At 53.0% G+C, this 12,471-nt stretch overlaps 1 protein-coding gene across 1 annotated transcript in view; it reads right to left on the bottom strand.

Annotated features, from left to right (window-relative positions):
- Nucleotides 1-12,471, bottom strand: part of PAPLN (papilin, proteoglycan-like sulfated glycoprotein) — a 34,968-nt gene that overhangs the window by 15,464 nt on the left and 7,033 nt on the right. Inside the window, exons 5-14 of the mRNA XM_008583969.1 lie at nt 10,665-10,795; nt 9,659-9,782; nt 8,803-8,975; nt 8,501-8,624; nt 8,101-8,227; nt 6,978-7,185; nt 6,242-6,424; nt 5,919-6,060; nt 1,324-1,404; nt 837-1,092 (exon numbers count right to left, since the gene is read on the bottom strand). Of these exons, the coding sequence (XP_008582191.1) occupies nt 837-1,092; nt 1,324-1,404; nt 5,919-6,060; nt 6,242-6,424; nt 6,978-7,185; nt 8,101-8,227; nt 8,501-8,624; nt 8,803-8,975; nt 9,659-9,782; nt 10,665-10,795 (1,549 nt within the window). The remainder of the gene's footprint in view (nt 1-836; nt 1,093-1,323; nt 1,405-5,918; nt 6,061-6,241; nt 6,425-6,977; nt 7,186-8,100; nt 8,228-8,500; nt 8,625-8,802; nt 8,976-9,658; nt 9,783-10,664; nt 10,796-12,471) is intronic.

Genomic DNA, 12,471 nt, shown 5'->3' with positions numbered 1-12,471 from the left:
CGGGGAAATTGATCTGAGTCTGCCCAAATATCAGGTTCCCTGATATTTAGTTTACATTCCATTTTTACAAAATAGCAGCAGATGGGAGATGAGGCAGAAACGGGGGTTCAAAGGAACCCACCGTTTATCTCACCTCCACCAGCCAGGTGTTGGGAAGGAAGATGAGAGGAGGAATGTATCAAAGCACCTTCTACATGCCAGCAATCTGTGATTTATTCCATCTTCACAATAACCCCACCCAGTGGCTGTCATGGTTCCCAATTCTCAGAAGAGGATGCCAAGACCAGAGAGGTTAAGTAACTTGCTCCAAGTCACCCAGCACACAGCTGGTAAGTGACTAAGCTGGAAATCACCCCTAGGCTGCTGGGCCCAAAGCCTGTGCCCTTAGCACCCCAGACCCTGAGGGTGTGGGTACATGCTGGGGACATGTCCAGGGCAGGCCGTGGAAAGAGGAGAACCACAGGGAGGATATTTGGTGGGGGTGGGATGGCTCAGCCCCTCTCTGCATGGCTGGAGTGGGTAGAATTGTCAGGAAGATTGTTAGGAACTGCTCAGCCTCTGTCCAACCTTTCCATTGGGTTGCAGAGCCTGGTTTGGATCAGAGAGCTAGAATCATACCCCATTGGCCTTCTTAGAGACTCATCAAGAGGAAGCCAAGTCCCCAAGATTGCACAATCAGGGCAGCTCAGAGACAAAATCTTGGGAGTCCTATTCCTGAGCTCTGCAAACCCACCCCACCCCCTTTCTGACCAGAGACACTGGCTCCCCCTTTAGCCCCCAGCCCCTACCTTCCCTCTTAGTCCTGGTAAGGAGGAAGGGCTGCCTCCAGCACCTACCTGCTCTGCAGACACGAGGTGCTGGGACAGCCTTGCCACTGTGGCCCGAGAGATGCAGTGTAGCCATCGGGGCAGCACCCATGGGGGCTGTGTCTGCAGTCAAGGGACCCTGGGCTAGACCTCAGGGGCTGCCAGTGTGGGAACTGCTGCAGAGAGGGAGCTGGGCCCTGGGCTGACAGGTGGGGGACCTGTTCTTCTCTGGGGTTATCCAGGGCTGAGGGTTGCTTCTGGGCTGCCCACCATTGGCCTCTGGAGTCTAAAAGAAGAGGAAGCAAAAGACATGCTGATGTGTCCACCTGGCTCCTCACCCTCCATCCGTGTCCACATAGGGCCCACCTTCCTCCAACCCCCGCCGTTCCCCCCACTCCCCGGCAGACCACTCTCCCCTTGACTATGGTTGCAACCCCACCCTTACCTCCACCTCCAGACACCATCACTTAGACAGAGATGACAGTGCCCTGGGTGGGGCTGCGACTGAGCTTCTCACCTGAGGCAGGGGACTCCTGAGGGCCCACAGGCATCCAGGGGTCTCTGGGGCGGGCGTGTGCATCCTGCATGCTGGGGACCTCTGCAGGGAGCCAGGCAGTCAGTGTGGAGTGCAGAGGGAGGGAAGAGAAGAAGGGCCTGAGTGGTGGCCAGCCCTGACCACGGGAAGGGTCCAGGGAACCCAGCACAGCAAAAGGGAAGACGGGCAGGGCCTGTGACTGCCTAGAACCCCCTTCCACATTTCAGAGTCTTTGGTCTCACAGAACATGTAATGTTACATGTTCTGCAAAAAGAAGGACCAGATATAAAATTAGCCTCTATGTTATGATCCCAACTATAGGAAACAAAAAATGGCATGTACATTTTTAAAAAAATTGGATTGATGAAAAGACAACAATACAATTAAAAAATGAGCAAAAAAATTAGACACTTCTCCAAAGAAGATATACAAATGTCCAACAAGCACATGAAAAGATGTTCAACATCATTGATTATTAAGGAAATGCAAATCAAAGCCACAATGAAATACCACCACAGCCACTAGGATGGCTGTAACCAAAGACTAAAATGATACACTAAATACCACCAAATTGCACACTTCCAATGGGTTAGCTGTATGCTATATAAATTTCACATCAATAAAAAAATTCTATAATAAAAAAAATTGGATTGAAGGATGAAGGGATGGAAGGAGACTAAATAATGAAAAAGCAAATATAGCAAAATATGGATTATAGGATTTAGATGGTGGGTACACGGCTGCTCGCTATACATTTCCCTCAACTTTTCAGCATGTTTAAAATTTTTCATCTCATCTAACTTGGTAAATTTACTAAAAATCATTGTACCACTAGAATGGATGTTTTTTATGGTATGTTGTATTTAAACAACCTCAATAAAGTTGTTAAAGAGATTTTTCATCATAAAATGCTGGAGAAAAATGTAAAAGGTTGAGTAGAGAAAATCAGGACCACAGGATTTTTTTTTTTTTTTTTTTTTTTTTTTTTTTTTTTTGATGCATAAGAGAAAACTTGCGGGACACACCCTGAAATGTTCATAGTGAAAGTTTCTGTAACTTTGGGGGGTTTTTTTGGCAGCTGTCCAGACAGAGATGGAACCCTGGATCCTGGTGTTACAAGCACCAGCAATTCTAACCAACTGAGCTGGCTGTTGGGCCCCTCATAGTGAAAATTTCTGGGTGCTTAAGGAGAAAGTGGGGGAGGTCCTTTCTTTGTTAATGTTCTCAAGTTTTCCACAATAAGCATATTACTATATAATAGAATAAAGTTATAAAAAAAAATGAAATAAGTGAATATCCCATTCCTGCAAGGACTACATCTTGCCAGTCACCAGGAATATTAATAACAATTGGGGATTGGAAGACTCCAATAGATATATGGTAAAATATGTTTTTTTTTTGTTTTTTTTTTTTCGTTCATAATATCCTTTTACTATCTTTTTAATGTCTTTAATGTCTGCTAACGTTCCTTGTTTAATTCTTTTTTTTTTTTTTAAAAAGATGACCGGTAAGGGGATCTTAACCCTTGACTTGGTGTTGTCAGCACCACGCTCACCCAGTGAGCGAACCGGCCATCCCTATATGGGATCCGAACCCGGGGCCTTGGTGTTATCAGCACCGCACTCTACCGAGTGAGCCACGGGCCGGCCCGTAAAATATGTTTTAATTGTATTTATCATACCAGGGTAAAGCCTGGCACAAGGCTGATTCAAACTCTCTCCCCAGATCTACCACCTCCCACACACAACCCCCCACGTTCTCATCTGTATGTGCAGTCCTCAGTCCGGGAATTTCTGCCTGCTGTCCCTCTATCACCTCGAATTTAAAGTCATCTCTGCCAAGCCCGTCCTGCTGTCTGGCTCCCCATTGTGTGACTCTTCTCTTCCATTTCTTCAGGCTTCACTCCGAGTCCAGGACCCCTCTTCGCACACCCTGCGGGTCCATGCCTGCTGCTGCGTTTCCACGGCCCTGTCTAGCGCTCAGCTTTCTATATTCTGCTCTCATGAGCTCCTGCCTCCCTCCCGTCTCTCTCCACTTCACTATGACCCTCAGGGGTGGGACAAATTTGTCCTCCTAAATAGCTTTCATGGTATCACTCTTTAGCTCCAAAATTTTCAATGGCTCCCCTGGCCTATTAGATCAATTTAGTTGGAAGCTGGAAGCCGGAGGCCTGAGGCCTGAAGCCTTCCAGCATTGCCCCAGCCCTAAGAGCATTACCTGCTAGGGACCTCCTTTCACCCTGGGCTGAGGGCCAGTTTGAGGGCCCTTTATTGGTCTCAGAGCTGCTGAGCCCTTAAAATGTGGCTAGAGTGACTAAAGAACTAAGTTTTAAATTTAATTTGTAAACAACTTAATTTGAAATTTTAAAACTGATACTTGATTCACTTATGGAAAAATATTTAAGTATGTTTGGAACAACCTGGGCATGTGAATATACTTTTTCAACTGTACATTTTATGAAACCTAAATATAGATGAAGTATTCCAGTGAAAATTTAACATCTGAATTGAGATGTGCTGTAACTGTAAACCATACATTGGGTTTTGAAGATTTTGTTTAAAAAAAATCTTGTAAAAGAGAATGTAAAATATCCCATCAATAATTTTTATACTGATTACATGTTGAAAACATTTCTACTAGGTTAAATAAAATACATTCTTAAATAGAAATTCACCTGTTTCTTTTTATTTTTTTTAACCTGGCTCTAAAATATTTAAAATGACATAAGTAACTTGCATTGGAGACACCATTCTAGAGTCTAGAAAAGAGGAGGCAGAAGAGCAGCTGGGGGTCCACTCAGACACCTGTCCCTCGGAGGGCCCCTGCACCACGGCCCTGCTCCCCCACACCCCTCCCCTTCCTCCAGGCACACGGCACTACAGCATTATGGTTTCAGTATCCAAAGTACCAAAACCACCTAAATTCGAAATTATCACCCATCATGGACTTCTGTGGAACCCCTAGAAATCATGAGACTGGAAAATGTTCACACACAGTACAGCATTAAGAGGAAGAAACAGATACAAAATTACACACACAAGGAAATACACTAAACATTAATCTCATGAGTGGATGAGATTAAGGGCAATTTAAATATTTTGCCATAGGGGCCGGCCCGTGGCTCACTCGGGAGAGTGCGGTGCTAGTAACACCAAGGCCACGGGTTCGGATCCCACATAGGGATGGCCGGTTTGCTCACTGGCTGAGTGTGGTCCTGACAACACCAAGCCAAGGGTTAAGATCCCCTTACCGGTCATCTTTTAGAAAAAATAAATAAATAAATATTTTGCCATATACTACTTTTCTAATTTCTCCAAAATTTCCATAACGAGCACACATCATTTTATCATTCTAAAAATAGAAATAAAAGTTATTTTACGACTCAGCCTGGCCCGAAACTCTCTTTTCCTTTCCTTCCTTTCTATGTGAATCCTACTAGCCCCTGAGGCAGGCTCAAGGCTGCCTCTTCCAGGAAGGTGTCCAGGGCTCTGTGGAGCTGAGTGCCTCTGCCCAGAGATGGAGCCCTGAGGGTCTTCCTGCCGGTGAGCCCCGAGGGCCAGTCCCGGGCTGAGGCACACAGGGAACCTCTGGATGGTTCCTGAGCCTGAGCTTCCCCACATTGCCTCACCACTACTATCCACCCTTTGTTTACGAAGCAGGCATTGTGCCATGTGACCCACCACAAGCCTGGAAAGTCACTCTTTTTACCCCATTGTACAGATGGGAAAACTGAAAATCACAGAGCAGAGGGATCTACTAGCCCAGGGCCACATGACTGTCAGTAATGGAGTGGATTTGAACCCATGTCTGGTTGTTAGACACTTGCCACGCACCTCCATCGGAATCCTGCCATCCCCCCCCCGAGGTCCCTACAGCTCACAGACCCCCCATCACTGGCACATCAAGGCCAGACCCAGCTCTCTGCAGTATCAGAAGGCCACTCCCCTCCCCACCCCAACTCAGCCACAACCCACAACTTTCCTCAATGTCACATCCTCACACCACGGAAATGCTGGCCTCTGTGCCCTTCCTCCTGCAGGTCCTCATGCCTGGGATGCCTCCTTTTCCACTGGTCTGGAAAACCCTCTGGAGAGGGGGAGGACAGAGGCACAGCCACGCGTGAGGATGGTCTTTCCTGGACCTCCCCCGTCCCTGCACACTCAGTCACTCAGTCATTCAACGAACATTTACTGAGCACCTGCCATGTGCTAGGTAAGTTCTGTGGGGGTAAAAAGAGGAAAAAGGAAGTCATGGGCCCAGCCCTCGAGAAGCTTGTAGCCCTGACACACTGTAGACAACCACAGCAGTGCAAGGAAATGGACAGTGACACAGAAATGACAACATGCTGTGAGAGGGAGATGCTACTTCTGAGTAGAGGAAAACAGGGCTCGCTCGTGAGGTTGCACGCGAGTCGGGCTTCACGGATGGCAAAGGCGTCGGTGGGAGAGATGCGGGAGAAGGGTGGCCCAGGCGCTGGCATGGCACAGGCCCAGGCTCAGAGCTGGAAGTGCTTTCTGGGCTTGCTGTGAGTGGGAGAGAGGCTGGGCCGGTCTCCCCCCTGCCCCTCATGTCCTTACCCTGAGGAAGGTGGCAGGGCTGCGTGTTACAGGGCTCCACGTCTGAGGGCTTTGACTGCTGCAGGCTGCTGCAGTGGCTGGGTGGCCCAATGGCACAGACCACCTGTCGCCTCCGGGTGCCTGAGCTGCAGCTCTTGGAGCACTGAGGCCCATGGGTGAGAGTGGGGAGAGAGAGACCCTGAGGCTGGGGGTGGGGGTACCCACGAGGAAGAGAGGAGGGGAAGGTGCCCAGTGACGTGTGTCAGATCCAAGGGCAGGGCTCGTGTGCCTATCAGAGACCCAAGGAACCAGGGCTAGGCAGCAGGTATAGGGAGAGCACTCACTAGACCCCAGGTGCCGACACGCCAGGCCTGGTCACTGATGGGGGGACAGTCCTCATGCACACAGGGCTCAGTGAGGGGTGGCTGGTCCTCCGAGGAGCATGCCATGGCATCAAGCAGAGACCCCTCAGCACCCCGGCAAGTGACGCTCCTCCTCCGGCTGCCAGCGCCACAGCTGACAGAACACTGCAAGGACCAAGCTGTCAGCAGGAGCTCACCCCTACCCAGAGGAGCCACGCCAGTCAGACAGCTGGAGGCCCACTGGCCTGCTGTGCGGGCAGCATTCTACTGCCCACGTCCTGCTCCCAGGCCCAGTCACTCCCCTGAGGTCACACAGCCTGTACCATAGCTGCTGACATCAGGCTGAGGTGTGTTTTCCACAATGCCTCGATTGCAACGTGAACATATGTAGGTGCTGAAAGCAATGACTGGCAGCCCTAGACACTGTCAGCCCCTCCCTCACCCCCAAACACTGTGCCCAGGCCAGGCCTTTCCTGCCCTGCCCTGGGGTCCTGGAGAAGGAGGAGGAGCCCTGGCCTGGGTTCCAGGTATGTGCTTCCAGCCCCAGCCTTGGCCACAGCTCCCAAGGCAATGTGGTAGGTCACTTTACCCTCCAGGGTCTCAGTTTCCAGGGCAGAGGACAAGCCTCCCAGCCCTGCCCTGCTGCTGCCCCAGGCCCAAGGCCCAGCTTCTGGTTTCCGTGCTACTGCCCCAGCCTGATCCAGCCCAAGGGCCTCACCTCTCCCCAGGGCTCTGTACTCCAGGCTGCACAGCGCTGCAGGTTGCAAGCCTGCGTGGTTGGGGGCTTCCCAGGAAGGCCAGCACACTCGGCCTCCTCAGCCGCCTCCTCAACACCAGCCCCATCGGACGAGATGCAGTAGACAGAGCGGGACTGGGAGCCACCTCCACAGGAGGCTGAGCAGGGCGCCCATGGCCCTATCTTCCAGCTGGCAGGGAGTAGGAGTCGGGTAAGGTAGGCCCAGGAGTGGGGCAGATGCCCAGCATGAGGGGGCACCAGCCGTTACACACAGGGGTGGGCTGAGGACCCCAGCCCTACCCTGGCCCATCTTCTGAGCATCCAGGTCATGCAGTGGGGGCCAAAGAGCTCTGCACAAAGGCCGGAGCCAGTGCTCCCCAGCATCTCCAAGCGTCTCAGCCTCCTGTCCTCGCCCCGAATCCTCCTTTCTCCTCACCAAGTCCCCTTCACCTCAGTCAGACTCCATTCCTTCTGGGTCTGACCCCAGACAGGCATTTTCTTGAGGGTCTATGCTCACCTGAGCATGGAATGGCCCCACCAGACGCCCCGCCGCATCATGCAAAGCCAAGCCCACCACCATCTCATGGGGCCAGCCGCCACCAGGGCCAGGTGGTGGAAGGAACTGCGCCCACCCTGCAGGGAGCCCACAGATTACCTGTTCCCACACACACGCTGGGCCCCAGCAGGGCGCCATGCTCCGGGCTGGTGCAGGTAAGAGGTCCTTTGTGCACGAACAAAGGCATTGCCAGTGCCAACAAGCCCTGTGGCCGATCCCTGGCCCACCCCTTGGCATCTGCTGAGCCAAGGTCCCTGCCAGCTCAGATGACAGGGACTCTAGTGACTCCCCTACCCTTCCACCACTAGCTTGGATGTCTGAGTACTGCATGGGCACATGAGGGTGAGAGAACAGGCCTCGGCCTCACGCTCAAGTCCTGTCACTGCCTCCCCCAGTGATAGCTGCCACCCCAACCTAGCTATAGCAATGGGGAGCCCTGTGCTGCCCAACCTCTTTGCTCTACACCCAAAGTGGCTGAGGGACACCACTTCCTTCCCATCCAAGTTCTTGGGCCCCACCATGGGTGGAGGGAGTTGGCAAGGGCCTCACCGCTTGGTGTGCGGGCACGGGTGAGGGTTGCAGGAGCGATGGTCGGTCGGCCGTGGCTGGTGCTGGCACATGTGGTCGGGGTAGGCCTCATCGTCAATGGTGCAGAACACCAGGCGGGACTGGTGACCTGTGCAGAGGCCCGGCCATGGCGGACGGCCAGTCAGTCAACACTCACCAAACACATGCTCTGGACCAGGCTGCATTCTGGATACATCCCGCAGGCCATCTCAATTAAGTCTCAAACAGCTCCGAGGCAGGTGTCATCATCCCCAATTTACAGATGAGGAAACTGAGGCTCAGGGAGTTTTAGCTGTGAGTGACAGAGCCCCCTCCGACAGCTGGTCCTCGGCTGCAGGCCTGGCCCCCATTCTGCACCCCTCCCCGCGGCCTGTGCCCTCACCTCCACCACACTCCGTGCTGCAGTCGCTCCATGAGCCGTGGCTCCAGCTGAAGCTGAGGCCGGGGGCACCCAGGGGCAGGTGGTACTCGTAGTGCACACCAGGGTTGGGCTCCTGGCTGAGGAGCTGCCACAGGAGGGTCCCCATTGAGGTCTGCTGCCAGGCTCTCCCCATCCCTCACCCCCCGCAGTCCCCTTGCCAGCCTCAGTCCCAGAGGCACCCAACCCACCTGTATGCAGGGCATGGCGGCCTCTTGCAGACCATGTGCAGCCCATTTGCCATCTAGCCTCACAGCCCTGCTCACCTCGATGACAAGGGGCTCTGAGATGGGGCCCCGGGCCAGGAGCTGTTCAGGGGCCAGGTCCCCCTCAGCACCCCGCTCGTACTGCAGGACGGTGCTGGCCACAGGCAGGGCCCGGGCTGCCTCGATGGTCCAGTGCCCGTTGAGGTAGTATTCCCCGCGGATGTTCTTCACCGCTGCACGCAGGTGAGACAGCCCCAGTCAGCTGGGGAGGATGTTCGCGCCTCCCCCTGCAGCCCCAGACTCACCCAGGAAATTCCTGCTGGCGGCTGCCTCCTCGATGCGGATGCTGGTGGCCCCCACGGGAACTACAAGGATCTGGTTGTACCCTGATGGGGGGAGGGGGAAGGGATGCTGAGCTGTCCTTCCCCCGACGTCATTCAAACCACGGGAAGGAGTTGCCCCTGAGGATTCCAAGTGCCACGGCAGCACAGCTTGTGGGCAGGGAAGGTAAGTGGGGTACAGGCAGGGCTGGGTGGCTTGGGGAACAGTGTTCCTGGCAGAGGAAACAGCTCACAAAGGCCAGAGGGTCAGGAAGGCTCAGGGTACCCAGAGCAGACTGGGAGGGAGAAGGGACGAGGACGACATTGGGCGGTGAAGTGTGAGATCAGGCTGGACAAGTTGAGCACGTGTCCTAATTCAGGTGGGCACATGGGGGGATCCTGTGAAGAGTGCAGCCTCCATCCTGAGCCCAGGGGGCTTTCAGACACGATCTGGGATGGTCAGACCCTCTGGGTGCTGTGAGAGCTCCTCAGCCAGAGGGTGGGACAGGCAAGGAAGGGGCAGAAAACAGGCCCTTGTCTGAATAGTCTGCAGACCCCCGGAGGCCCCCAGCTGCATCCCCCACTGGGACCCCCACCTCTGCGGAGGTCATTAGCTTCAAAGGTGCCTGTGACAGGGTAGCAGGTTGTGCCATCACCACCACACTGCAGACACTTGTCCTCCTGCTTTGATGAGTCTAGCTGGTGGTCACAGCCAACAACCTGCCAGGCACAGATGAGGGTGAGAAGGGAGAGAGCAGAGGGAGTGGTGGGCACACCAGGATCTGAGCCCTGGCTGGCCGTCCTGACGCCAGTGCCTGAACAATCCAGGTAGGACAGGGGTCCTCAGGAATCACTCAGAAGCAAGCCGGGGGTGGCCAAGTAAACCTCAGATGTGGCCTGTGGCTGACAATCCACCCGTCTGTCTGCTCAACATCCATCTCCCCTTCTCTGGTAACAGCATCCCGTTTTCCTTTGGGGGCCACCTCTCTCCCACAGAGTTTGGATGGAACTCCCCAAACATGGATTTCGGCAAACTAGCGGGTTATATCCCTTGCTCAAAGAGAGTGCACCCAACCCAAGACAAATCAGAGGTGGCCCTGGGCTGCTGGAACTCCTGGGAAAGAGGTCCTCTTTCCCTGGAGCCACCAGGTTGGTCCAGCAGAAGCCTGGAGCTGCTGGTGGCTGTCTTCACCCCTCACAGGGACAGCCTGCCTGATCCTGATACTGACCCAGAGGAGAGAAAAGCCAAGAGGTGAGAAGAAAGAGATTTTCAGCAACAACATTCAAGCACTTGCAGCCACCCTTCAATGGGGTTTGTTTTGTTTTGTTTGTTTGCTGAAGTCAGTTTTAGCCAGGTTTTTGGACCATGCCACTCAGAGGGTTTCTCTTATCTTGGGGCTAGCATTCTCAAAGGAAAAGGTAAGGGGGTCATACAGTGTCTGTGATGGCTGCAAGTCACCCTAGGAGCTAGGTTTGGTGTCCTGGGGGCTTGAGAAGACACCAAGCTCATGATAGCCACTTGGCCCTGCTGGTGCTGGACAGAAAGACACTTGCAAGAAGCTCCCAGCCAGCTCAGAGAGGAGGGGCTGGGGCACCACTCACCCGGCAGCGGCCATCCACACAGACATCCCATTTGCCAGGCTCACAGGGCGTCCCATCTACCACGGCCTCCCTGTGCTTGTAGTAGAAGTTCTCCCCCTTGGGAATGCAGTTCAGCTCACATTTGTTGGGGGCTGGAGTGGGCAAGAGGGGAAAGCTGAAATCTCAAGGTTCCAGGGTGCCCCTCCCCAGGGCCCAAGGCCTAACCTAGCACCAGCAAAGCATGGGCAGGGGCTGGAAGCTGGGAGAGAAAACCCCAAAGCAGCCGCCAACGTGGCACAGAATCCCACCCCATCCCAGGGGGAAGGGCCGTTCTCCACGAAACAGCTGCAGCTCTGGGGATCAAGTCAAAGAAAGATCTCAGACTAGGGAAAAAGCCATATACTTAGAGGTCTACCTCAGCATTATTTATAGTAATTTAAGTGTTAACAATAGGCTACTGTTTAAATAGATTATCTGTCAATGGAGTATTATGTATGTTGAGTACGCAGTTAAAAACGAAGAAAATGGGCTGGCCAGTTTGCTCAGTTCATTAGAGTACAGTGTTATAACACCAGAGTCAAGGGTTTGCTGTCAATGGAGTATTATGTATGTTGAGTACGCAGTTAAAAACGAAGAAAATGGGCTGGCCAATTTGCTCAGTTCATTAGAGTACAGAGTTATAACACCAGAGTCAAGGGTTTGGGATCCCTGCACCAGCCAGCTGCACCCCCACCCCCTCAAAATGTAGAAGATGTACAGTTATGTGGAAAGATGCTTGTAACACAGAATGCAAAATGATAATACGTAATAATTACGGTACGGAAACACAGAGAAATATTGAGAAAATAATGCGAACAGGGCTAGAATAAAATGCTAACAGTGATCCTGTGAAAGAGGTGGGGTTAGGGTAATTTTTTTCTTGTTTTAATTCGGATATTTATCTAAATACTACAGACACACTGTTTAAACAGCCTAAAACTGCTAACAGTGTTATAATAACGTTCACAACAGGGAAGACATCCTTCTACTACTTCTCTTTTCAGACTTTCCTGTGTCCCAATTTTTCTACAATGTGGATATACTTAAAATTACTTTTAACGTATATCCACCTCGGGATCCAGGAGGAGTGCTGAACGTCAAAGGGCACCAGTGGAGCCACCCCACAGGTCAAGATCCCCGAACACAAACCCCCTGGCGATAGAAGCGTTCATTGATTTGGAATCCAGGGTGCATGGAGTTTCCAGGAGTCATCTGCAGCGGGCAGCAAAAACTAACACTCAGAAGGATTCTCCTAAAGCATCTTCTGACCCATCTAAAGTGTTCTAATTACACACGTTAGTGGTTTTTGTTTTTGTTTGTTTTTCCTGAACTGTATTTCTCTAAATATAAACGACCTACGCCCTTCTCGAGGTTACCCAGACCAGCTCCTCAGGCCCCGATCCTCAGTAAGTGGGATCTTGCTGGGCCGGGCCGCTCCGGCCCCTCCAGCAGCTTTCCCAACGGGGCACCAGCCCTGCCCCCGCCGCTCGCCACCGCCTCCTCTGCGGACACGGGACGCGTCCGTTAGCAGGCCAGACAAGAAAGGGCTCAGAACGGTGTAGACACGCCATGGCTTTGTCTGCAAATACACACGGAGGGAAAAGAGGATCCGGGAAGACCTCCGGATGACCTCACTGTTGTGCTCCAATGGCACGTGGTGGGAGGACTGGCGATTTGTTTTAGTTTGACGGAGCGTCTACAGCACGGCAGAAAGAACGGTCAGGCCGGGGAGGCGGGAGGAAGCGCAGGCGGGGGCGGTGCAGGGGGCGCGGCGGGGCGGTGCAGACGG

The sequence above is a fragment of the Galeopterus variegatus genome, unplaced genomic scaffold (assembly GCF_000696425.1).
Source record: "Galeopterus variegatus unplaced genomic scaffold, G_variegatus-3.0.2 Scaffold101, whole genome shotgun sequence".
NCBI lineage: Eukaryota > Metazoa > Chordata > Mammalia > Dermoptera > Cynocephalidae > Galeopterus > Galeopterus variegatus.
The sequence above is the reverse complement of the archived record's forward strand: the minus strand, read 5'-3'. Positions and strand labels throughout refer to the sequence as shown.